Source organism: Pholcus phalangioides, unplaced genomic scaffold (genome assembly GCF_987345545.1).
Source record: "Pholcus phalangioides strain wild (caught in Gottingen) unplaced genomic scaffold, Ppha-v1.0 ptg000015l_1, whole genome shotgun sequence".
NCBI classification, from domain to species: domain Eukaryota; kingdom Metazoa; phylum Arthropoda; class Arachnida; order Araneae; family Pholcidae; genus Pholcus; species Pholcus phalangioides.
Genome location: NW_028301608.1, coordinates 2,943,304 through 2,971,069, shown reverse-complemented (window position 1 = coordinate 2,971,069; position 27,766 = coordinate 2,943,304). Strand labels below are relative to the sequence as shown.

The following is a 27,766-nucleotide window of genomic DNA, read 5'->3' as shown; positions in this document are numbered from 1 at the left end:
AATTCGATAATTTTAGGAACAGCTTTGGTCTCCCAAAATTTCATCAACTGCTTATATATGTGCTTTGATATAAACCATCTGCTGTACTCTTTTCATAACAGATAGGTGTTTAAAAAGTTTTTTTACACCATATATACAAATACAACAACACCCAGCGAGGTGGCTGTGAAAAAGTATGCCCATAACAAATATGGATGTCATATATTTAAAAAATAAAGCAACCCAATTAAAAATGTAATTAGAAACATTATAAACAATATATACACATGATAAAATATTATTCAATGCCCATAAATACTTATGGTTGTCTTATTCTAAATATGAATAGCTTCTCGATTTACCCGAACATGTTTATTATACTTCTTTTTAAACGTGTCAATTGTGTTACAATTTACTACCTCTGGGGGTAAGCTATTCCATTTATTGACAACCCTATTAGAGAAAAATTCCCTGCGACACCATAATCTTGCATTGTCCCTTACCAATTGATACTGGTGTCCCCTTGTAAAAGCAGTCGATTGGCGATGTACTAAAAGTTCATGGTCCATCCTATCCATACCTTTGAAAATTTTGAACACTTCGATCATATCTCCTCGACATCTGCGTTCACCCATATATGTAATGTTATTTGTCAAAAAATTAAAATTGCAAATTATAATTAATATTCAGTTTTAATTATTATAAGAAATTAGTGTTTAAAAATAAAATGCGATATGAAAAAAGTAAGTTCTTCATCATGTCATCAGTCTATTGTGTTCAAAATGATATCCAAAACCCTCCTGTCCAAAACTGTTCAAAACCTCTTATTTATAACTATAAGTGAAAAACTGCAATTTGATGAAGAGGTAACTTCTATAATAAAATAATAAACTTTATATTATATAAATTATATTATTAAAATTACATTAAATATAATAAAATTTTGAAATTCAAAACAGTATGTGAAAAAGGTTATATGACTGATATCAGGTTATCAAACAATTGAAAACTGAACGGTCTTGAGGTTAAATATTAGATTTATGGAAACATGAAAGATACAATGGGATAGAAATTTGTCACATGAAAATTATAAAAAAGTAGTAGATATGACTACAGAATGAAATGAAACTTGCATAGTAATCGAACACTAATAATCAAGCGCAGCTGCGCCTTTTAACATTTGATAACACATAACTAATTTAGCTGCCTTATCTGCGCCAAGATTATTCCTAAGATAACAAAATTTGAAAATATTCTTTCAATTGATGCATAACTTGGGGGGGGGGGGGAACACAAAAATAAAAGAACTGTGTTAAAGACAGTCTTTTGATAAGCCTTCTTCCAGTGTTTTTCTTATTGCTGTCCCCCATGTGATGGAATTGTAAATATAGCTTGAATTTATTTGGTGAAATATTGGCTTCTATCCTCACATAAGAGCAACAATTTAAATTTAACAAAAATTTTGGGTCTTGAAGTCTTTTGATCATCATGTAGGCGTAATCAGTGTTTGTAAAATTGTGTTCCGTTAGTCATGTGTAGGTGCTACATAGTGGCCTCATTTTCTTTGGATATTGTTCTTTATTTATAATTAGTTTTTGAAAATTAAGAATGTAAAATAGAAAGTTCACTCTTGAAAATTTAACAATAAAAAGTTTGAAAAGTCAAAATAGAACAATTTGCATTAAATAAACACTACACCATTGATATTTATTCACATCATTATATTGGTATCTAATAAAAAATGATATATGTTTAGTTTCACAATAATTATAAGTGTGACTATCCGTATTCAGTACCTTCAATAGGCATTTTCTAAAGGAAAGTGTTCTGGCAAATGCGTTAGGATTTTGGACAAGCACTGTCCTAAATACAGTACCTGCTTTATAATCATACATGAAAAATAAGATGTGAAGTAGAAATAACATTTACGAGAAACTAAAAAATTGCAAACAGTGTTTATTTAAACATTTATATGAGCGATATCAATTTACTATCAGATTTCCAGCTTAAAACCATAAATTTGGTGAAACAATTAACCAAATGACATCTTTTTGAAATATTTTTGATTCAATTAGTTTTATTTTTTGCTAGTATTTTTTTTTAATATGTTAGTATCATAGGGAAAACAAAAAAACCAAAGGTTTCCACATAACATTTTGAAACTTGGAGATTTTGGACAGTTTTTCCCACGTGTCCTGTCCAAAACCCCAACCCTGTCCAAAATCATTTATTTAGGTTTTTGACGGTTTTCGGCTTCAAGAACCCAACCCTGTTTATAACCGATACATCTTTCCTGAAATTTGCCGCTCCTTACAGTTGGCTGCCCAGGGCAGTTGTCCCCATGGCCCCCGCATCCTGGAATCTTTCACGGCCCACCAAGAAAGACTTCACTGGCCCTTCTGTAGTAGATTTGTATCAGAAAAATCATACACAACACTAGATATGCACTCAGACTGTTAGGTATACACACACTTACACTTCCGGCACAACTCACTAGGTAGTAAATTGCCTATGGCTGACGTGAGTTGTGCTCAGTTTGAAAAAAAAAATTGTATTGTGAAAAAACAAAAAATTATAATTGTCCCGGGTCCCAGGGCTGGATCCCTGTCAGTCCCACCGTTGTGGGGGCCATGGTTGCTCCCCTCAATTCTGGCCATGAATAAATCCACTCTCTGAAGATGTTTGGAATGTTTGATTATGTATAGCAAGGGTGTTCAACCTTTTGGGGAGAGTGGGTCACTTCATTTGTTTAAAACTGTAGCTAGCCATTCCTGTGCCCTGTACAAGAATTTGAATTGAGGCCCCCCCTTCTGCCCCCCAAGTGGGCCCTGTGCTGGTGCAGCTGTTTAGTTATGGCCCTAGGGAAGCCACTTGAGTGATCCGGGACGCTGCGTCACTCAAGCTGTCTTAGAATGTGCTGCAAGTTACTCAACTCTTCGCTGCCATTGTGAAAATTATGTGTTTAACTGGAGTCGCAGTGCCATTTTGACCCAGCAGGTATTAATTCCTTTAAGAAATTCAAAAGTTTTCGTAAAAACGAGATACGTATACGAAACCAGATGTTTATTTGGTGTATGGCAAAAGACTTGCAGTGACGTCACACTCCTTGCCGGATCTTTTAGAGACATATGACACTGGTCATTTATTCGATGTAAAGCAGATTGGATTGTCATCTCACCGGCTTGCCATATTGCATCTTTATTATAATAAGCCTGGTGTGATTTTACTTTTATTTTGTCATGACAGCTCGCGCAGGGCCAGTGGACGTGCTTTGCTCACTGACCTGCCATTCCATGCACCAGGTGCATCATGACACTTCACCCCAAAATGAAATCACAGGTGACTTTTCAGTAATGACGACACTTAATATCAGCTTTAAATGCAAGTGAAAAGCAAAGAAAAATAAATTGATAATTGTCCAAAAAATCGACAATACATGAAAGAGAGGAATTTGAACCATCAACCTTTGTATTGCCAGTTTTACACGATTAACTAGACAAACGGCAAAGCTTGCTGGAGTCCCAATTCAATTCATTCTTGAACATCCACTTGCTACTAATGCACATGCACTTTCAGAATGGACACACCGAAGTGGCGTCACTTTTTGTTCTGCTGCACACAGAATAAACGACCAGCTCAGTATACATATCCACAGCGTTTTCTAAAAGCAATGGGTTTTTTACATGACTTCATCTATCAATTGAGTCATTAAATAACTTATTATAATTTTCTCTGATTATTTTCTCAAAATGATCATTTGCTAAGATGCACATTCAAAAGAAATAGAGGGATACATGACTTTTGTAATTTTTTTTAAATTACATATTAAATTTTTTAAATGCAATTTTCGTGATTAAAAAATTCACAAATATGTTTTAAAAAAAACACTCAGAAAATGAAATCTACAAATTCAAATAATATTTGCCATATTTTTACAAGCACTAAAGTCCACACTATTCCCTTCAAACCAGTCCTTGCACACCACAATCAGTTGGTCACATCGATCTCGAGTATAATTCACTAACAGCACTTTATACAGAATTGCAAGACAATTCCAATAAAGATATGTCTTTTTGAACAGCCCCTCAATTTCGCTAGTGAAGGGACTCTATTATCATTTGCAAAAGTTGATGTAAAGTAATTTTTAAAATTAATATTTCAAACTGCATGTTGATATACAATAGCTGATGTTGTATATAATATCTATTTTTCTTTCTTTTTCTTAAGTCCATTGAAAACACTTCATAGCAAAAAATATGGAGTTGATCTTATTCGCTACACTCATGCCGCCAATACGGCCATTCACAGTTCAACCAAAGTGGATGGTAAGTGACAAATCCTTATTTTAAAGAAAGATGTATGTTTATGTTACACTGTATTATTTCTATTCTCACCATCTTCAACTGTTTCTCAGTTTAGACATTTTTTGACAGTCCTAGCAGAACAATAGGACTCGAAACTGATGTACCATCATTTTACGATTTAGGCCAGTGGTTCTCACTTCTGCCAACATTGGTTCCCTTGCTTTGGTCATTATTAGGGATACATAATTTTTGTATGATAAATACAAAATTTGTCTTTTTGGATGAATAAATGCAAATATCTGATTTTTACTACTTTTCCTTGAAATCATGGTAATTTGATTTTTTTCGAAGCAAAAATAGACCTGCGTGAGTACATATGCTACTAAAGCTTGTTCAGTTGCTACTACGTTGTTCTCTCTTCATCACTACCTCCTCCAATCTTCTGTAGTCGCACTGTCTCGTGACCGTGAAAAAATAGTGGTCTCTGTTGGAAAGTTGTTTGACTATACTGTAAACTACAGTGTTGGGGAAAAAACTCATGGGCTAATCATGTGTGCATGCTTTTCATGCTTTGTAAGCATTACAGAGATATTTTTAACATTTGAACGCAAATTTTCAATAAAAAAATATTTAATTTTTATTTACCCTTTGCAACTTTACCCCAAGACAGTTTTTTATTTTTTTTTAAAGTGCTACAAGAATGTAGAACCAATGATCCATCTGGTCTTTCATTGAAGAGTTGCTGTAAGTCAGTCCAGAAAATTTTGCGAAATTAGAGAGAAGGTAGCAGATTTAAAAAAAAAAAATCAATTTCTATATTTTCTCGTCAAGTTCCTGGGCTTGACTTTGACTCTGAAAATCAAATTGGAATAACTGCAGCCCCTTATTTAAACTATCATCCCCTCACACATTGGGCTTTCCATCACGAAACCCATATAATAACTGTGATCGTGCAGCTGAAGATGGTTTGGAGTGGCCTTTCAGCTTTAAAGCTCAAATGTAAGTCAGTTTCCATTTTCAAAAAAAAGAAAAAATATCATCACTGTAAGCAGCAGAAATTACTATAGTCGATCATCGATCAAATCTCAATGTTTCATCAAAAAAAATTCATTCCATGAGTAAAAGAGCAAGTCCACAGAATTACGAATGTTAATTTAGTAACTTTGGAGATTTAACACTCATTATTCGGCAATGTTGCCAAATAACGAGTGCTGAATCATCGTGATGAATCTTCTGAAATTCTCTCCCATTTTGCAACTATTTCTTTCCGAGTATAAAGAAATTTAAAACTTATAGAAAATTTTTAGCCCATTTGAGGGGCTGCTGTTCCAAACAGCAAATAGTGCCCCCAATAAGCAAAAATCATCTTAAATAGACTAGTGTGAAAATTTTCATGACAGCTGCTCTTTCAAACAAGGTGTCAAAAACCTGAAACACCAAAAACAAAAAACAAGCTGATAAAAAGATGTTTGATAACAAAAAACAGTGCAGTTTTATTTTGAAAGGGGGCTGGGGGTGGGGGGTAACGAAAATATTCTGTAAGTTAATTTCGCTGCCCCACTTTATAGATATCTGCTCTGAATCCTATATTATGCTGCTCAAAAAACTGCTCAGAATCCTATATTTTGCTGCTCCGAAATTTACTTTGTCACTTCCCACTCCTGGATACTTTAACGACAATTTATAGTGCGCATACTTTTCTCTTTTAATCCATCAGCATATGATGAGAATATGGGACTAGTATATATTTACGGTAGGGCTTGACAATTAAAAAAATATATATATTTATGCACTAGCCAAATTGCTTAGTACTTTTACAAATATCCTTTTTTTTTGTTAAAAGACAAAATTTTGTGTCGTGCATAGATTTCAATTGAACAATTACATGAAGAAAATTTTAGTTGCCAATGCTGATTTTCTAGTCGTCATGGAAATCTGCCCTGGTTTATGGCAAGAAAATGTCTAACAATAAGATCAAATGAATAATTTAATATGCATGCTAGTAAGAATATAATAATTTTAGTGTTCTGTATTCACACAATACTGTATCCGAATCATGCATTTTTTCAAGAAAAGTGGAAAAAGCTGAATCACTGTATCTGCAGTTGTTTAAAAAAAAATTGGAATGTGTTGTAAAAACCATGGGTTTTCCTTGGGTGGGAAAAATATGTTTTTACCAAGACGGTAAAAACCATCAATGGTAAATACCATGCCAACCATGCCTATGTAGCTTAATGGTGGAGCATGCGCCTGGATAATGCAAGGTTGATGGTTCGTTCTTCACAGAGGAAAGTGACTTTTGTTTCCAATTATCTTTGCTTGGTAACCAGTCATCTGTGCTTCAAATTAGCCTTGTTGTCAAACTTGGAAAAAAAAAAATTGCATCGTTAGTTTAATTCGCTTTTGTGAATGCATTCAGAGCTTTTGAGTTGAAAAATACTTTTGCCAACAGTTGCAAAATTTTTGATTTGAAAATTGTTTTTGCCAATAAATGTAAAATTTCCGATTGCAAAATTTTATTTCATTTTTTGTGAAATTATTTGCGATGGGGCTATCGAACCATTGCTACAAAGTAATAACAAGACTAGTTTGTAGTTAAACTCGCGCATGCATGTTCAGATTTGTTTATCAACTTCCTTCCCCCTGACCACATGCTATCAAGCATGGAAAAATTTACTGTTATGCAATTCAGTAGTGTAATAATAATTGCTCTTTAATGAGCTTGCTTATTTCGAATACACACATGCTAGTCATTTGCTTATTGGTAGCATGCTGGAAAACAGCATGCCCATCACGTACCAGTAATTTTGATAAACACTTGAATTCTCGAACTTTCAACTAAGTACAGTACTTTCATATTTGGTCCCGTAATTGAACTATAAAAAATTGTATTATTAGTTTAGTTCATTTTTGGAAATGAATGCAAAATTTCTAATTTAGAATCTTTTTTTCGAAATTTATATATATATACAAATACAAATCCATTGATACTGTAAAATAGTATTTAAAAGAACCACAGAATAGGCCAAAGATGGGCACATCAATGTTGAGAGCTCAGAGTGATGCCTCAGAAGCTGGTATGCACACTTTTAGAATATCTGCTTTATGCTGATGTACCATTGTTGTATGCTTTACCTTGATAATTTTTTTTTCTTTAAGTCTCTTTCTTTTAAAGAGTAATTTTTTCCTCCCTGTGTAACCATTGAAAAATTCTGTTTCTTGTAAATATTTTTTATATTTACAACAAACAATATAAAAATATAATATAAAAATTAAATATTTTTTATATTTTGGGGCTGTTCAGAATTTTCCCATCAAAATCTAACTCAACTATTATAAAGATGAAAAAAATAGGTTCAAAATTTATGCACTTAGTTTGTGCATACATGCACAAACTAAGTGGATACATGCTCTATATGAGAAAGCGTGGGATCACAGAAATTGTTAGGCCTATATTGTGAACAAGAGGCAATTGTCCTTCCAATCCTCACGCCCTATGCCAATAATACAATTTTTTAATAATATCTCTGTATCTGTCTGTTCATATCTCTTGATTTTTATAAAACAAGTAAATTTTATGAATTTCAAAATGTTATGAAAACCTTTTCATTTTATTTCCAGATACCATCCGATATTTGTCTCTTCATGACAACAAATATATCAGATACTATGCTGCTCATACTAAAAAGTAAGTATTCAATCAATGTTACATGAGCTTGTTATTAAAAATGATCGAGATTCAAGTCTGTGATATCTATAAAATCTGTATTGGTGCCTAAAATTTTCTGTAGGCCTATGTAATTTCTAACTTGGAGTCCATGAATATTGCAAAATTTTTTAATTTCGTGGCAGTGTCTCTTTTAATGTAGGTAAAGGATATTAAGTCCTGGGAAAGTAAAAAAACCCTATCATTTTTAGGACTGTTTTTCAAGGAGATTAAAATCATCCTTGGCTCCAAAAAGATTTGGCTGGTGCCTAAAATTTTTTTCGATTTGTCAAGCTTTGTGCAAATCAATTAGATCTTATCTTTTTATTTTGGTAAATTTTTGGTATTCCCAATACTATAGCGGATCAGTGACTTAACCGGATACGTTGCAGATATTTTATTTCTGAGAGAGTTCGCAACATTATATAAAGTTCTTAAAAAGAGTGCAACCTCTCATAGCGGAAACTTTTTTGAAAAAATTTTAATAAACTTTTCTCAATGTAGGACTCCAATTATGTGAGTCTCAATTTAAAGTTTCGAGTTACCTGAGGTGAGGCAGGGCCCGATCTTGAATCCTGCGAACTACACAGCAGAAGACGCCAACTGAAGAAGGGGTGATTTTTTATCACCAAAATATTATTCGCTTACACTTGAAAAATGTTCACAACCGGCTCTGACCTGAGGTGCTTGGATTCATGGATTCATTTTAAAAATTAGGGGCAGTAAAAGTACATGCTGAACACCTAACATTAATGCAAACCGATTTACAGAATGCCACAGCATGCAACAATGCTGTACAGGTTGTGAAGGTAGAGACTTGATCAGCGGTTTAAAAAATAGGTGATATTGTCTCTGATAGAAGGGGATGGTAAAAGCTACAGGTGCAATAGAGGATCTTGAGTGTTTTCTTATGCCACGCAAATGAGGATGTAGACTAGACAGTGGTGAAAACAGTTGTATTGTTTTGTTACACACTGCACATGAGTGAGACAAAGGAGAGAAAGAGCCAACTCCGCAAGATGCACGGCTCAAACAGGTTTGTTTTCACTGCTGACCAATATTTGTTAATTGGTATTTTTTCTTCCTTTAGTCTTCAAAACCCTGCTAGTCATTTTATATATCCTCCTCCTTTGACTGTGCGGACATCTCTTCTTCCACCCTATGCGATTTTTTCTTCCTAGTCGAAATTCTCATACCTCTTCGTTCCAGTATGTGCGCAGCCTTAGGAACTTTCTAATTAAATTTTCTGGCACAGGATGTCCATTTAAAAAGTTGATTTTTTTATTTTAATAACTATACAACCCCTTGCAACATGAATGACAAAACTGAAATTTCTAACTTTGCACATTTATATTCTGTTCTGCAAGAATGACTTTAATATCTATCACCGTATTCTTTCTATACCATTTTGAAAATCATTGGTCGATTGTGGGACACTATGTATATACGTGTAAAAAAATCATAGCACTACATTTCAGATTATTATCTCATTATCACGGAGTGCTCCTATGCAACTAGACCATGCCAGGGTTGGTTTTTGTGTTGGAATGACCCTCTTCCATTCATAATTCCATTTTTTTTTTTTCTTTCTGAGAAGGAGGACATTGAGGAAAATAAGTTTCTCAAATAATAAGACAATTTAAATTTAAAATAATTAAGTCAAAATCACTCGCCCAGCACCTTAAACCTGTTTCTTGCAAGCACCATTGTGTTTCTCAACGCATATAAGAGTGCTGGGTGACAGAAGAAATTGAAAAATATTTCAAAGTATGTAATTTTCTGAATGTTGTAAACTGTAAATGCATTACAGCAGTTGTTCTCAAACTTTTATCATCCGCGGCTCCTTTATCCTATTCATGATTCATCTACAGCTCCCTTACCCTATTCAGGATTCATCTTTGTGGGTCCCCAGAAATAGTTTGGCAGATATTTTCCCCAAAGCATAAATATCCAGCTTGCTGCAATGATGCCCCTAACAAAGGTTGGCGATGCTACTGAGTGTCATGATGCATACTTTGAAACACCATCACAGTATTTCATGTGATATTGTGATATATTAATTTGGTCATTTTACTGTATTATTCAACAATATAAAAAACTTTTATGGGCAACTAACAAATTCATCAGATAATTACAACATGAAAGAACTTTATTCTTTTCTTTTTGGCATTATGAATGGAAAGTTTTGCCCTGAATTAAATTACAGATGTTATCTGTGTATTCAGTTCCATCTTCTGTTTTCTTTTATTAGAATAGGTTACAATCGCCCTGTATATAGTTCTAGTGAAAGTTGTTGGAAATTCTCATAGAAGCACCTGCAAAATGATTCAGTTATCTGAACCAAAAAATTTCATTTAAGTTTTAAGGAAGACAAATTTCATGACATAATTTTCTTTCAGGGTTGTTTCTCTGTGCATGTCACCAGTTGATGACACTTTCATGTCATGCTCATTAGACAAATCTATGAAGATATGGGATCTGCGGCTGTCTGCCTTTGCTGTAAGATTTATATTCAGACCTTGCTCTGAAATTTCATCATTTTATGACATCAATCTCTATTTTTTTAAGAAATTTGAAGAGTATGAGTAGGGTTATTGTATTTGCACACAGGCCAATTGGAAGATTCTATGCATTATGTGCATGTGCTCCTGTACCTAAAAGTCTTCAAAATATTTGCTTCATTTTATTAGCTGGCGAAATTGTCTGGGCATGTTATATTTATTGGTTCTGCTCTAATTTATAAAATAACTAACATCTTTAATTAGACTCAATTATTGTTCATGATCTATTTTTAAACCAACGCAAAAGACTCTCTTACATGGGATAAATTATTTTATTAGATAGAATAATAGATAATAATAGAGGAATAATAGATTACAAAATGGAAGCAGTTATAATAAAAATGTGTCTGGTTAGAAAATAATGAAATAGTAATGATTAATTGCATGCACGCACTTCTACCAAATTCTTCAGTGTCGAAAATCAAGGCCAAATATAATTGAGGATAGATTTTGTTGATTCTTTTGCAAAAAAGAGATGGGACAGAGTTTTTTCAACATTGGAATGGATTGAAGGTCTTCTAAGTTATTATATTAGATGAAAAATAACATGGGATGAATAGGGAAAAAATTGGGACTTTTTATATCCTACTTCGTTTACGAAAAATTCACTGACAACAATTCATCACCATGCAATTCACCACTAGGAAAATTCACAGACAACAGTTCATCACAAAGCTACAAAGTTCGTGAGCGAGCTACTCAGTCCATGAGTGAGTGGGCCAGTGGGTAAGTGAGCAAGATAGTGAGTGGGCCACTGGGTAAGTGAGCAAAAGAGTGAGTGGGCCAGTGGGTAAGTGAGCAAGAGAGTGAGTGAGCGGCTGGACAAGCAAGTGACAGTGAGTGAGTGAACAAGTGAGTTTGTAGGCAAATGAATGGGTGTGCGAGCTAGAGAGTCTGTTTTACGCTATTTTACTCTATTTTAAGTAGTTGATCGTTTTAGATTTTTCCCTAAGTTAGGAAAAATATTCTTTTTTTTTTCGAATTTTTCACTGAGTGTTAAAAACATCAATCAAACCAAAATTTAAAGGAATGTAAAAAAGTATTTTTTTTTTTTTCACAATTTAATGTTAAAAACTGAAGTAAACTAAAAAAAATTCATTGTTAAAGTACAGCACCTGTAGATGCTAAATAAAACTAAAAACGGTCAGTATAATTAAACAATAAAGTCAATGTTGGTTTTAACTAGAGCTGGGAATTGATTAAAATTTTTAATTGGTTAATCAAAAATTTTAATCAATTAATCAACTGATTTATTGAATTTTAATCTAATATTTTTTGTAACCATATGATAATTGATGTTTTTTTTCCATGTGTTTTGCTCATGTGCACTGGAGGGCATTAAATTTGTTGTGTCACAGTCACAATCATTCTCATTAAATTAACTGGCTAGTTTCTTGATGACAAATTGTCTTTGTGATCGATTTTCTGAATATCCTGAAATGTTGTTATACAAAAAATTCTATTTGATTTTAATTTTTTCCTTTTTCTGTTCTGGGAATAATAGATTACAAAATGGAAGCAGTTATAATAAAAATGTGTCTGGTTAGAAAATAATGAAATAGTAATGATTAATTGCATGCACGCACTTCTACCAAATTCTTCAGTGTCGAAAATCCAGGCCAAATATAATTGAGGATAGATTTTGTTGATTCTTTTGCAAAAAAGAGATGGGACAAAGTTTTTTCAACATTGGAATGGATTGAAGGTCTTCTAAGTTATTATATTAGATGAAAAATAACATGGGATGAATAGGGAAAAAATTGGGACTTTTTATATCCTACTTCGTTTACGAAAAATTCACTGACAACAATTCATCACCATGCAATTCACCACTAGGAAAATTCACAGACAACAGTTCATCACAAAGCTACAAAGTTCGTGAGCGAGCTACTCAGTCCATGAGTGAGTGGGCCAGTGGGTAAGTGAGCAAGATAGTGAGTGGGCCAGTGGGTAAGTGAGCAAAAGAGTGAGTGGGCCAGTGGGTAAGTGAGCAAGAGAGTGAGTGAGCGGCTGGACAAGCAAGTGACAGTGAGTGAGTGAACAAGTGAGTTTGTAGGCAAATGAATGGGTGTGCGAGCTAGAGAGTCTGTGAGTGGGTGAGTGAATGATCGAGTGGACAAGTGGGTGAGCAAGCGAATGAATGGATGAGTGGGTGAATGAGCTACTGATGATCAGCTACTACATGAGCAGGAGAGTGGATGAGTGAGGAGTGATTGAGAAAGTTACTCAGTCCAAGGGAAATAACGAGTAAGAAAGCCAGTGGGCAAGTGAGCGAATGAACGGGCAAATGAGTGGGCAAGTGGTTAGGCAAGCAGAGCAAGTGGACTGCTACTATTGAGTCTGTGAGTGAATAGGTTGAGGGTAAGCGAGTAGGTGAGCAGGCTACTGAGTCCATAAGCAAGTGAAATAGTGAGGGAATGAGTGAGCAAGGAACCCTTTAATTATAAATATGTAAGTAATGAAAATTATGTCAAATTATTAAGTACTGTATGTTTCGAGTTCATCGGAAATTATATCTTCTCTAACATTACCCAAAAAGGGGTGTTATTTTTTTTATTTCGGTTTTTGAAGCTCTAGTTTCATGAGCCAGTTTTCAAAAATGTTTTTGTCACCCAAGAGATTGTATGTGCAAGAATTGGTTCAGGGTTTAAGCTACGGTCGAATTTTTCGCAAAATGCGAAAGAAAATCGTAGAATGAGAAAAAAATAGTAGCCACTTCTGCAAAAATGTGTACAGGAGGTACGCAACGAGTAGATATCCAACCATCAAACATTACACTAGCATTGTAGCATTTTGCTAAAGCTTTTCCCCCCATTTTCGCTTTTTTACAAAGGGAACTTTTTATCCAGCTTAAACCCTGAATTGGATGTTTAAAGTTTAAAACGAGATAACTTCACACAGTTTTTTTGAACTCAAGCATGGCTTTAAACAATAATTTCTTTTGGTAATTAAAGCACCATAAAAAAATGAGAGAATTTTTATTATTTATTAGTAATTCACCAATATTATAATGTAAAAAATATATAGATTCATCCCGAGTCCCCAAGGCTGTTACACTATCAGCCTTCTGATGTAAGCACGGCATATAGTCAGGGCCATTGCCGTCTTAACGCATGGGCCCACCAGGGCATGGCATGGGGATCTCAAGTGCAGAATAGGCCTCGTGACAATGAGATCTAGTCAAAAATTTCAACATTCAGAATTTAAATTGGTTAGCAGGTGTTTCCAATCAACTGGGGTCCAAATAACCATAAAACCCCTTTGCCCAGGATAGGGTCAGAACTGGAGAAGTAGGGGAAACTGCCCTGGGCGGAAAAATTTAGGGGGGGGGGAGCAGTTCTATTTGATAACAAAAAACATGTTATAAAATTAGACAGAAAATGCAAATAGTTGCTTATACATTGAAATCAAAATTTTAAAATTTATTTGATCGCAATTTATTACCCTTATCGGAGCCACAACGCCCCTCGTTGGGAGAAATGTAAATCCGGACAGAAAGTGTGAAGTGTGGCTTATACGGTAAAATTAAATTTAATAATTTTTTTATTTGATCTCAATTTATCATCTTGATCTGCGCCCCACAACACCCCTTGCCGCAAGAAATGCAAATCTCGACAGAAATTGCACAGTGCTGTGTATACGGCAAGGTTTAAGCTTTGGTGGCATTTTGTAAAAGATGCAAAAAGAACATAGAATGCAAAAAGAACATAGAATGCAAAAGAAGTAGAAGCCAATTTTTCACAAAAATGTGTACAGGAGGTACGAAACAAGTAGAAATCCAACCATCAATCATTAGCATTGCAGCATTTTGCTAAGGCTTTTCCTCCCATTTTCACTTTTTTGCTAAAGGAATTTTTTTATCCAGCTTAAACCCTGGTATACGGTGAAACTAAAATTTTCGATTTGACCCTGTTGGGAATATGACCCAAACATATGTCCTACTACTAATGATGAAAAAAAAAAATTTATATAATAAATCTAATATAAAGATAAGTTTAATTTTGTCCATCAGCAAAACTGGTAAAAGATAACCTCGGCTTCTTATTGCTTAAAGTCATGCTTGAGTTCAAAAACTGTGTGAAGTTATCTTGTTTTAAGCTTTAAACATTTTTCCAATTCTTACACATAAAACCTCTTGTGTGACAAAAAACATTTTTGAAAACTGGCTCATGAAACTAGAGCTTCAAAAAACTAAATAAAAAAATAGCACTCCTTTTTGGGCAATGTTAGAGGAGATATAATTTTTGACAAATTTTTCATTACATGTTTAATTGGCAACTTTCATTCAAAACATACAGTACTTAATTAATAATTATCTACATAGTTTTCATTACTTACATATTCATAATTAAAGAGTTGCTTGCTCCCCCACTCACCTGCTCAAGGGCTCAGTAGCTCACTTGCCCATTCACTGACTCGTTCACTCGCTTACTGTGCCATCTGCTCACAGACTCAGTAGCTCACCCGCTCACGGACTTAGTAGCCTGCTCTACCATGCATTCGCCTGCCCTCCAAATCACTCTTGCTCTCTCACCCACTCACCATCTCATGGACTCTGTAGCTTGCTTGCCCACTCACCTGCCCACAGTCCCAGTAGTTCACCCACCAACTTGCCCATTCCACTCACTTTCGCTCAACCATTTGCCCACACCCACTCGTGGACTCAGTAGCTTACTCGCCCGCCTACTTGCCCAGTCACTCACTCGCTCACAGGCTTGGCAGCTACATGATGAACTGTTGATGGTGAATTGTTGGTTGTGAATTTTCCATCAATGAATTGCTGGTCTGTGAATTTTTCTGGTGGTGATTGTTGTCTGTGAATTTTCCAGACACAATCTTACCAGTCATCATATTTCAAGAATGACAAGTTTATGAAGCCAACCCAGTTTTGAGCATATGCATGATGATGTGGCTACTTAACTAAAAAGTAGACAGAATTCTGTTCTACTTGTCAGTCTTACCACCAACTGGGACCGTTAACTGTGAGTGACTAACTTAACCCTTTAATTGGCAAAAATTTAAATATCCTGAGGAAAACAATTTTGGGGAGTTATATTAAGCAAGTCAGGTTCCTGAATGCTATTACATGACGAAAAAAAAATTTCAATATTAAAAAAGGGGGATGTTGTACTTCGGGGGACATACTGTATTTATGATTTGAATAGCTTAAAATGCCATTTATTTTTTGCCAACTCACTTCCTTAGCATTGTTGAAGAATGCACAACGATATGTCTCCTCCACATGATGGGGTATTTCCTTCCAAAATGCAAGGGTTAAAAAATTTTCTTGCTTTGCTTGTCAAGAAATAGGGGATGTGTGTACCTTTGACCTATTCTGTAGTAATTATAGGAACTTCTCATGAATGGCTCACAAGTAAAAATGAATTGTTGAATGAAAAATGAAAAATTGAATGTTTAGGAGTTGCTTAGAAGCAACAATGACAAAAAAGAGCTCAAAATACAAAATGTGTTTACTTGAAAAATATAAGAAACTCGTTACTTTTGACAGAAACATTGCCAAATAAAGGGTTAACTATGACTAACTTACCACTAATGTTACAAACGCTCTGTTTACATGTTTGAACTCGGTTAAAATTGAGTTAATTCGGAAGTTATTGTGAACTTACTATATTTATAATTCTAGAAAAGTTTCTGGATCGATTTCTATCATTCTGTGTAATCCCTTAAAAACAAATTAATAAAAGCCTGCTTGGAAATTGTGTATTATATTGCTTATTATTAGAGCCCGGATTATATGCACTAAAAAAGTAATAAAATGTGCACTTAAAATACCAAAATGTGCACTTAAAATGCCAAATATGCACTTAAAATGCCAAATATGCGCTGAAAATTCCAAAATATGCATTAAATACCTCGGAATATACACTAAAAATCTTGAAAAATCGAAAATTTCAAAATATGTGCAAAAAATAAGAAAATATGCATTAATAAAATCACCATCTACAAAAAAAAAAAATGTATTTTTAAAATGCATCATTTTTTTTTCCGTGCATATGTATTTCATTTACAAAAAAAAATCCCCTTCTATGTGTGTGTGTGTGTGTATTTACTGCATATATGCAAATAACTTCTACATATTTTTTATTCGGGCATTTTTTACTTTCAGCTTGTTTTAGCTGCTCAATAACAAAAAAACCAGTAACAAAATAATTTCGACAGTAGTTCTGTAAATTAAAAAAACTGTCAAATTGTAACACTTTGACATATCTCTAGAGATAGTATTACTATAAAACGGTTAATATTCGTAAAATACTTTATAAATAAGTATTAATTCACTAAATTTCACCTATGAGAAAAAAAGTTGATGTTATGAAAAGATTATGAATAATATTTATTTGAAAAATTATAAAAAAAAAATTGAGTGAGCTTAAACAAACCTTCAAAAATATACACTTATACTGAAAATTCTTTTGATTTTATGCATTTATATGCATTAATGCTAAAAAAGGCCAAAATATGAAAATGTATATGCACATATACATTTGCATATAATCCGGGCTCTACTTATGAATCAAATTTCATTAAAACTTTTGTGCTTTTTCGCACTGTGACGTATTATTGAATATCAGGGGGACGATAGAATCAGGCTTCTATCTCCCCCTTGACCATTTCATCACCTATCGCCGGGCAATATTGCCCACTTCGGGAAACACTGGTTTAGAGCATAACCTAAGCATTTTACTAATTGAAAATATGTTCTCCAGCAGCTGAGAAAAATTAAAATGTAAAACAAAGAAGCAAAATATTATGATTTTGCTTCTTTTTTTTCCAAATTAAAATTTTATATATACAGTCGGCTTGGTTCGATACTTGTGGGCACGGGGCTGAGGGGACCACTGCTATAAATCTTTGCTAACTTTTTCTGACAAAACCCTGCCGCTTTTGAGGTAACAGAAGTAAGTTGTATCAGATCAGTTTGAGTTCGGTTCAATTCTGATGAAATAGATGTTTCAGCAGACCATTCCTTTACAGAGCAGTAATTTTTTTTTCGCCTTTTCCGTTATAATATTACAATAAATTAAAATAACTTTTTTGTAGCAACCATGTACCCACAAAAAAAACACAGCATTTTCGGTATGAGAAACGCATGGATCCCGTAGGCGATACAAAGGTGCAGGTAGCTACGGCCACGGTTGCTCGAATTTCAGAATCCTTTTTCTTGATATATCTCACCGTAGATTAGTTGATTCCGTAATGGTGGGCCACAGCAGCAGTTGACTTACTTTCGCCAAGCATAGTCAATAAATCCCATTTTTCTTGTAAAGTTTTCACTTTTTTTTGTCTTTTCGAAGCATTATCAGTAGCACTCGAAAAATGAGCCATCCTAAATACGCACAACTCAAATTTCGTAAGCAAAACACGTGAATGAATTGCTGAGTGTTACCCAAAAAGAGAAGAAGAAAAAAAAAATGAATACGCAGGAGACGGGGGGCAACTGTATATCTTTTTTATGCTTTGATTTCTGTTTCTTTTTTTTAAGCATGGAATGTGGATGCAGCATAAACTTATGATTAAAATTTACATAGAAAGTGTCTGTGCGATGCTGCATGGGTTTAAGATCATGTATTTATGTATCCAAAAAGTGTATTTGATTCTCTGCTTACTTCATTTTATTCAAATAGGGTACATTGAGTGTTCCTGGAAGTCGACCAGTGGTGAACTTTGATCCTGAGGGTCTAATATTTGCCTTGGGTGTCAACTCTGAGCAAATAAAACTTTATGACTTGAAGTCATATGAAAAAGTAAGATTCTGTATGTAATTTTCATGAGTGGTTTTATATATATTAAATGAAGATTTGAATAATACCAATTTCCATATTATGGAGAATACTTCAGAGTAATGTTGCTACAAATTTCATGCAAACTTTTCAATTAATCTGTTTTGAACTGCTCTGGCTAGCTCTTCGGCCGTTAGTCAAAACACATATTTTTATCAACTATTAAAATCAGTTTTTGAATTGGGCATTTGAATTATATTTTCTCCAGATTATAAAAAAAAAAAATTTTTAACAAAACAAGAGCTCTATAATTGAATTGGTAGAAGAACACAGTTGGGGGAAACAGCTGTATCTAAGGACATTTCATTTTAAAATTTGAAAACAGTTGGGAATGTAGGATAGGGGTTCCTAACGTATGTAAACCAATTCAATTATACTGTACATTTGACACAGCTGTGATAGGCAGTTGCTCACGAAAAGCCAGCTCATGGAAGACTCGAGGTAAATTAATATGTTTTACTTTTTTTTTCTCAAAAAGATCAAAGTAAAAAAATTTGCATATCATCTTTATTTTTCATTTTTTTGCCCTCTAATTTTTTTTATGATTGTCATGTCCATAGTTTATTATCGAGGCTTTGATTATTTCTGATTTTAAAGGAATCAAAATCTTAACCTACCTGTTGCTATCTCCCCTGTAGAAAAAAAAATAGACTTGTGTTGTATTTTCAGACATAATTGTTTGTATCCGCTGGTGCATCTGCCATTTTTTTAAATTTTATTTTTACTATTAATTCTTCATTATTTTTGGTTTTTCTTCAAATTTCCCTTCAAAATGGGTTTTTTTCATTTTTGGTTTTCTGTAAAAACCATGTAATATGATTGTGAAGTTATAAAGAAGTTATTGGTCCCCTGAAAGATTTTTCAAATTAGGTTTTTTTTTTTTTTTTTTTGATATGAAATTGGTCGGTGACTATGCTTGTGAATGTTAGAGGAAAAAAATGATTAAACATTTTGCGACATTATGTCTGTAGGTAAATCTGGGTGTGTCCATAGGCACATTAGGTTGTTGTACCCAAGGACAAAAATTACGTCTCCAAATTTAGAGTTTTTAAAAATTGAGTATTCAAAATTTTAGATTTTAAAAATATGAATTTATTCACAAAAATTAGAGTATAGTTTCTCAAACTTTTTGTTCCACTGCTCCTTTCATCAGAAATTTTTTTCTGGTCACCTCCCAACTCAAGTGAACCCATAAGATCCTGTGTTAAATTTCATAGCTTCTATTGCACCCCCCCCCCCCAGACCATTCAATTACCCTCCGGGGGGAAGGGGGGGGGCGATATTGCCCACTTTCAGAAACACCGGTTTAGAGCATAACCTGAGTATTTTACTAAGTGAAAATATGTTCTCCAGCAGCTGAGAAAAATTAAAATTTTTTCTGTAGGTATAGTAGTCTCCCCTACTAGTCAAAAATTTTCAATTCATGATAATTAAGTTTTAAGTTTCAAAACTGCAGGGCTCCCACTTGTCATACTTTTTGGTAAAATGTCCTACTTTTCCACCAAAACCTATTAACAAAATTTGTATAATTGATTTTAAATGAGTGAATCATTAATATAATGCCAAATAATACAAATGTAGTAGATTGCAATTAACGATTCTGCCAAAGCAGAAATTTTGTCGTTTTTAAAGTTATTTGGGGAGGAGGTGTACGCAGGGCCGTCTTAAGTGCATCATGGGTCCCTGAGCCAATTGGTTTTCCTGAGGCCCTGCCTCGAAAATTTCAATTAGTTCTCACTTTAGTGAGGCCCCCGGGCAGTGTCCGGCCCATGCATTAAGACCACACTGGGTGTATGTGCACGATTTGGTGGGTTATTAACTTCCCATTTCCTTAGTTTGAGCGTTCAAAAAGTATTGATTAAAAACTTCTGCCTGGTTGAAAATAAATAATTTTGTATTTACTAATTCATGGTTTTGGACAGTAACATTCATCATTCAAAATTATGGTGCCCTTTTTGTGTATAGGTGAAACAACAGTTTGCATAACAAAGCCATTGGGTACATAGACCTATTCTAGGTTTTGTGACTTTGATGATACCTAATAGCATTCAATGGTCTTCTGCATTTTTAGGGCATGCAGAGACATAAACAATATTTACAATGCGCAGCAAAGAGCTAGAAATGAAAGTGCTTCATTTGTCAAAAACTATTACACTGGTGTTGAGTGCTAAAATTTAAACAAACTCCCTTTTAAAAAGGAGGATAGACAATGCAGTAAAACCATCTGGTCCACCTTGACTTATTTATATCGGACATGGGGTAATTTGCACATTTTGCACTGTGCTTCTGAAAGTAATCTAGCAAGAGCATTGTTCTTAAAAAACTTGCATCTCTTCATAATTTGCTGTGTGCGTTGTCATAGAGAGTTGACAGAATGGACTGCAGAGGACTCTAAAAATAGAATGTATAAGTACTTGTAATATATATTGTGAGAAGAGGAAAAGAATTATGTGTGGTTGCTAATAGTCGATTTTGGCCAAAAAATATTTTTGTAACCAAGTCATTTCCATTTCTGTCATTTTCCTTTGGCTCAAGTCAATCTTACAGGATACTGAAATACTGCTTTTTTAAGGGATTTTTTTTTTAATTATGCTATGATTATGTTGTCTAGGGGGGGGGGGGGTTACCCTTCCCGTTCTACTCTTTCTAATTTTTTGAGTGGGAGCCCTAAAACTGGTACTCTTCTTTTACTAATTCAAAAAATTAAAGCATGTCTGGAACCAATAGAGGGAGGCTGGTGTAGTGTTGCTCTTACACTCACTGTATAGATCTACATTTATCAAACCGATTCATTGAAGAAGAAAAAAAGCGGGATTTTTTTGGAATTGTACAGTTCTTCTAACTTTTACATTGCTAATACTTACCTTAAGCAGCCTAAAAGAAGAATGTACACGTGAACGTCACCAAGTGGCATGTACAAGAACCAAATTGATTACGTAATTGGCAGCAAAAGATTGAAAAGCTCTGTGACAACATGCAAGACTTTGCCAAGTGCTGAATGTGCGTCTGATCATCAGTTACTCATTTCAGAGATGAGACTTGAAATGAAGAAAATAAATAAAAGAAAATCAGTTTCCGAGCTCCGAAAATATACATATAAATTAAGTATTTTATCAGTAGATAAAGCGAAAACAACAGCACTGGAAGCTGCAAGACTGTGGGAACGGTAATTATGTTCAAATAATATAATAATATGATAATTAAAAAGTGATGAAAATAAATGAATAAAGTATAGCTACGTAACAAAGAAAAAGAATCGAAGTCGCCATCTATGAAAATAATTTTAATTTAAGAACTGAGTACATACGATTTTTTCATTGGGGAAAACAATCAGAGATGGATGGATCACGATGTAGGAAGTGTAACGATAAAGTGATAGACGTGAACAAATTTTTCTTGTGTACTGTGTGTAAACAATATGTACACCCCGTTTGTGCTGGATACAACGAATCTGCATTTAGAAGGATGGCAAAAGATAAAAGAAGCAAATTCACATGTAAAATCTGTGAAAATAAACAAGATGAAGGAGCCACAGTGGTGAATGATAAACAGCAAGACAATTTTGACAGGATAGAAAAAATCATATGTGATTTCAAACTGGAAGTAAAGGAAACTATCCAACAAGTCACAGAAAAAATTATACATAAACAAGAAGCAATTGAAAATGAAATGAAGGAGATTATAAAGTCTATAGAATGCAACTCAAAATGCATGGAAGATTTTTCAAAGCAGGTAGAAAACTTGAAAGAAATGGTTCCACAAATGGGCAGAGAAAATCAAGAACTCAAGATGGAAAATAAAAACATGAAGGCAGAAATAGGAAATTTGAAATATCACATGAATGAGTTAGAAACCAAAATGAGACGAAATAACATTGAGATAAATCGAATACCAGAAAGCCCAAATGGGAACATACAAGAAATAATTCAAGCAGTAAAAACACAACTAGAAATACCTGAAAAAACTAAAATTGAAAGTGCCCACAGAGTCCCAACAAGAAATGACAATATACCCAAACCAATCACAGTAAGATTTAGTAGTGAAACATCAAAAAACATCTGGATACAAAAGGCTAAGTGACAGAATACCCTTACAGCAGATAAAATAAACCCAAACTTTCAAGATGTCCGAATATACGTGAACGAACATCTAACCATTGAAAACAAGAAATTATTTCACTTGGCTAGACAAACGAAAAATAAACTGGATTTCAAGTTCGCGTGGGTGAAGGAAGGGAAAATATTTCTCCGGAGGGATGAAACTTCAAGAGTAATCCGGATAACAAACCAAGAACATTTGCAAAAGTTAGAATCAAGCCTTAGTACAAATGAACACAGAGAACTTTCTCGAGATGCAGGATCAACGACCTCTGGAGGACATTAGTGAAGCAAAAAAGTTTATGAACTGCCCCAGTAAACCAAACTCAACTTTGATGTTTCTTACATTGAATATCCAAAGTATTAGAGCAAATTTTGACAGTTTGGTGGTATTTCTTAGAACTTTAAATGAATTAATAGATATCATATGCCTAAGTGAAATATGGATTGAAATTGAAGAATTATTTAATTACTATATTGACAATCTTGAAGGAATAATAGATTACTATTGCTATATAAGCAGTAGAATATAAAATAGAGCCGGGGAGAGTAATAATGTATATAAATAAAAATATATCAAATCAATACAAAAGAAAAATGTTAAATTTTTAACTGCTGAAGAATTATGTATATTCCTCCCTGATTATGACATTGATTTATTACTCTTATACCGTTCGCATTCTTTTTCCATCTCGCAATTTAATTATGAATTAGAACAAAATTTACAGAAATTGAAGCAAAATACTTTAATAGTGGGTGATATTAATATAAATTTACATGGGGATGATAACGAAACTTCTCAATATCTTAACATAATGGCAATAAATGGACTAGTCCCCCTTCACAAAAATATAACAAGAGAAACGATAATAATAAAACATGTTTAGACCATGTATTCTATAGATCAAAAATAAATTCAATAGAAAAATTCAAAGTGTATAAAACTCAGATAACAGATCATTATCCAGTATTAGGATACATAAACTTTATACAAAAGAAAATAGAAGAAAATGAAAAAAAAAACACATATAAAAATAATAAATTATGATAAATTTGAAAAATTCATTGTAAATATAAATTTTGTTAGTTTGCTAGAAGAAAGATGCATACAAAATAAATACAAACGATTCGTGGATATCACACAATCAAACTCTAATCTATGGACGAAACAAGTCAAGATGAAACCCAAAAGAAGTTAAAAAAAACTGGATGACAAAAGAAATAATAAATATAATAAATATTAAGGAAAAATTGTACAAAAAATACAAAAAGTACCCAAATATTATTTCATACAAGCAAGAGTACAAGGAATACAATAAGGAACTGAAAAAGTACATTAGAAAAATAAAACAGGAATGTATCAGAGATACTTTTACAAAATGCGAGAATAACAAAAAAATGCAATGGAAATGTATAAATCAGAATATACTGAATAAAAGTGCAAAGCAAAATATAATCCCTATCTCCGATAACCATAACGACTTAGCTAAGAATTTAACGAAGATTTTGTTACAAGATACTTGGAAGAAATAGAATTAAACACAGTCTGTAATTGTGAAGATGACCAAACAATGACTAATTCTAACAATTCTATGTACTTCAAAATTAACGATTATGACATTGATAAGATTATGTCAGAATTGAAGATTAATAAAGCAAGTGCATATGTCCAAATAACCCCTAAGATGATGAAAATAATTGCCCATTATCACATGGATGTAATAAAAAACCTAATTAACTCATCTATAATGGAAGGAGTCTTTTATAGTTATTTAAAGTATGGCCTAGTACACCCCATTTATAAATCATCCCCATTTATAATCATTTTATCAGACAAATAACTTACTAAACTATAGACCCATATCAATTCTTCCAATATTTTCAAAAGTAATAGAAAAGTGCATAAAAAAACAGCTCTCAGATTTTCTTAATTATCAGCATTATTTAGCTCCTAACCAATATGGGTTTTAGAAAAGTAAGAATACAGAAATGGCCATCTTAGAGCTGTGCAATTACTTAAATACCGGGTTCAACTGCAATAAATTTTCTATAACGATATTTCTAGATTTAAAAAGAGCTTTTGACTATGTAGATTTAGAGATACTCACAGGAAAATTGTCATGGGCTGGTACATGTAGAAACATATTGAGCTGGTTTAAAACATACTACTCTAATAGGAAACAAGCAGTTAAAATAGGTGAACAAATGAGTACATTCTTAGAAGTAAAAAAAGGTGTCCCCCAGGGATCTGTTCTTGGCCCGATATTGTTTCTCATTTACATAAATGATATATTCAAACCCAACATAAATGGTAAATTAATCTCATTCGCAGATACAGTACAGTATGTTGAAGACACTGAAATTACAAATTTGATAAAAAAAAGTTGAAGAGGACCTATTCAAAATCAGTACCTGGATCAAGAAAAATAAACTAAAACTAAACATACAGAAAACTAAATACATATGCTTAAAAACAAGAAACATAAATAGTTTGGCAAATTTAAGTATAAAAATTCATGATCATTGTCCGTGTCAACATATTTTACAATGTAACTGTCAAGAAATTGAAAGAGTACATGAATACAACTACCTGGGAATAATAATACAAGATGATTTAAAATGTAAATCACAGTGTGAAAAAATAATAAAAAAAATTAAGAATATATGCAGCAATTTTATATAGACTAAGAGACACAATAGACAATAACTTTCTAAAAGATTTATTTTATGCTTGGATATATTCAATAGTAACATATGGAATCACTGCTTGGGGAGGTGCATATCAAACAGATATAAAAAAACTAGATAATATATATAACAAGATAAGATCCCAAATAACAAGCGCCACAATAAACACCAACAAAACAGAATGTCATAAGCTAACTATAAGACAAAACTGTGTTTATAGACTAATAAAATTTTAATTTTTAAAAATAATTGGTTAGAAATGAAACAAAATAGAATGGCATATAGATTAAATAACATATATAAAGTGCCGAAAACAAATAAAACGTTATTTCAAAAGAGTTATAGATACACTGCTCCAAAAATAATGAATCTATACCATACAATCAATCATACAAATGATGACATAAGATCTAATAACAATATATTCATGTTTTCTATGAATACCAGTCTAGAATCTATATTACAACAATATAATACAACTACATGATACAATCCATCTGTATGTAAAATTTCTTTGTTACATAAATACAAGAAAAAATGCTTTATATTGTACAATCATAAACCGACCTAATCCATAATAGGCTGTTGCTAAGAAAAATAAACCACGGAGAAACCCTTGTAGACCTACTGGAAGGACAGGTATGTCCCTTGAGGTCAAAAGTGTATTGAATGTGTTTATGTATATGCTTGTATATATGTTTGTATGTTAAAAAAAAAAAAAAGTGCCAGCTAGGTACAGGTTTCTTTACTTACTGAGCCTAGGGTGGCCACCGATAGATGGAGCCTTCATTTCCCACCCAACTCCTCTGGTTGGAAATTGCCGTATGGCGATATGTGACCGAAGTTGGTGTGCTGTAAAGTAGTAGCTAGGTACAAGTTAGATAATGTACCAGAGGAATATAGAATTTCAACAAGAAACCATTTTAATGAGCGGGATCTAGTAGATAGAGAATCATAAGAACTCTGGTCTGATATTAAAAATATACTAAAGGAAAAAGCAAAGAGAAATATTCCATTAATTAAATAGAAAAGAACACCCTGGCTGTCAGAAAAGGCTCTTGAAATCGCCAAAAGAAGAATAGCTAAGGCTGCTGGAAAAGTAAATGAAACCAAGGAATTTTTTTTTAATGCACAATTTCAAAGACATGCAAGGAAAATTCAAAATGCGGACAAATTAAAGATGACAATAGACTAGGGAGAACAAGAGACCTCTACAGGAGGATTAATGAAATCATGGCAATTCTTTTCGGTGTCATAAAAGAATGGAAATGTCTTGAACTCTGAAAAAGGCATTATAAACAAATGAAAAGAATACACAGAAATCTTTATAAGAAATCAGATGGAAAGATAATAAATAGCAATATAGAAATAAATCATGAACCACCAGTTACAAAGGACGAAGTCAGATGGGCAACAAATCAACTAAAGAATTGCAAAGCTCCAGGTATTGACGATATTCCAGCAGAGCTTCTGAAAAAGGTAGATGAAAATATTATTGATGCACTAACATCAGTATGTCAACAAATCTGGGAGAAAATAGAGTGGCCCAAAGACTGGAAAAGATCTATATTCACACCCATTCACAAAAAAAAGTAATCTTAGAGAATGCTCCAATTACAGAACAATCTCTCTATTACCACATGCCAGCAAATTCTACTAAAAAGTGATCAGAAAAGACTCAAAACCATTATAGAAATAGAATTAGCAAAGAGTAGAGCAAGCAGGTTTCAGAAAAAATAGGGGAATTAGGGACCAAATTGCCAGTATAAAATGGATAATGGAGTTCATTATCCATTATCCATAATGGAGTTCATTATGATGTTAATAGAGTTTCATTGATTATACAAAGGCCTTTGACTGTGTTGATCATGATAAGCTTAGGGATATTCTTGGAACAATGGGAGTGCCTAATCACCTTGTCTGCTTGATCAGAAATCTATATATTTACCAAGAGGCAAGTGTAAGAACAAACTATGGCTTAACTGAATGGTTTAGAATTGAAAAAACAGTTTGGCAAGGATGCATTCTTTCCCCAAGCTTATTTACTCTATGGAGAATATACACTGGTGAAATAAATTAAGAGAATTTGCATATTTTATCGAATTTCATGAAAAGAACTGAACTGAATGTAAAACCACTGCTTCTAGACAACAATGCAAATCTTGTACGTCAAATACGTAAGCGTACACATGTGTGTAGGCGGAGCCAGTAGATAAACAGGCTTTATAAGCGCGTGTAAATTAAGATGCATTTCGTTCGCTAGCACACCTCGGCGAATTTCTTGGTGTTATTTTGCAGCAATTGGTTAATTTCAAATTGTAACAGTAAAAATTAGTAACCACCAACGTTTAGATGTTGAGATGAGGTGGCGAATTGTGGGGAGACTAGAAGCAGGTCAATCTCAAGTCCAGATTTGTAGAGAGTTCAATTTAACGCCCAGCGTCTTGTGTAAATTATGGAAACAGTTCCAGGATACCGGATCCATCGAGAGAAAGCCTGGGCAAGGTCGTCCAAGAGCCATGACGGCCAGTGAAGATCACCATTTTTCGATTATAGCGAGGTGTAACAGGAGTGCTACAGCTTCTCAGCTCTCTAGTGACTTGTATGCAACCACAGGAACCCGTGTATCAAG

General features: G+C 33.5%; 1 protein-coding gene across 1 annotated transcript in view; it reads left to right on the top strand.

The window, feature by feature from the left end:
- The window catches only part of LOC149075247 (WD repeat-containing protein 82-like), a 50,024-nt gene that overhangs the window by 1,072 nt on the left and 21,186 nt on the right, over nucleotides 1–27,766 (top strand). Inside the window, exons 2-5 of the mRNA XM_089242559.1 lie at nucleotides 4,207–4,304; nucleotides 7,905–7,971; nucleotides 10,389–10,488; nucleotides 18,194–18,313. Coding sequence (XP_089098685.1) covers nucleotides 4,207–4,304; nucleotides 7,905–7,971; nucleotides 10,389–10,488; nucleotides 18,194–18,313 — 385 coding nt within the window. The remainder of the gene's footprint in view (nucleotides 1–4,206; nucleotides 4,305–7,904; nucleotides 7,972–10,388; nucleotides 10,489–18,193; nucleotides 18,314–27,766) is intronic.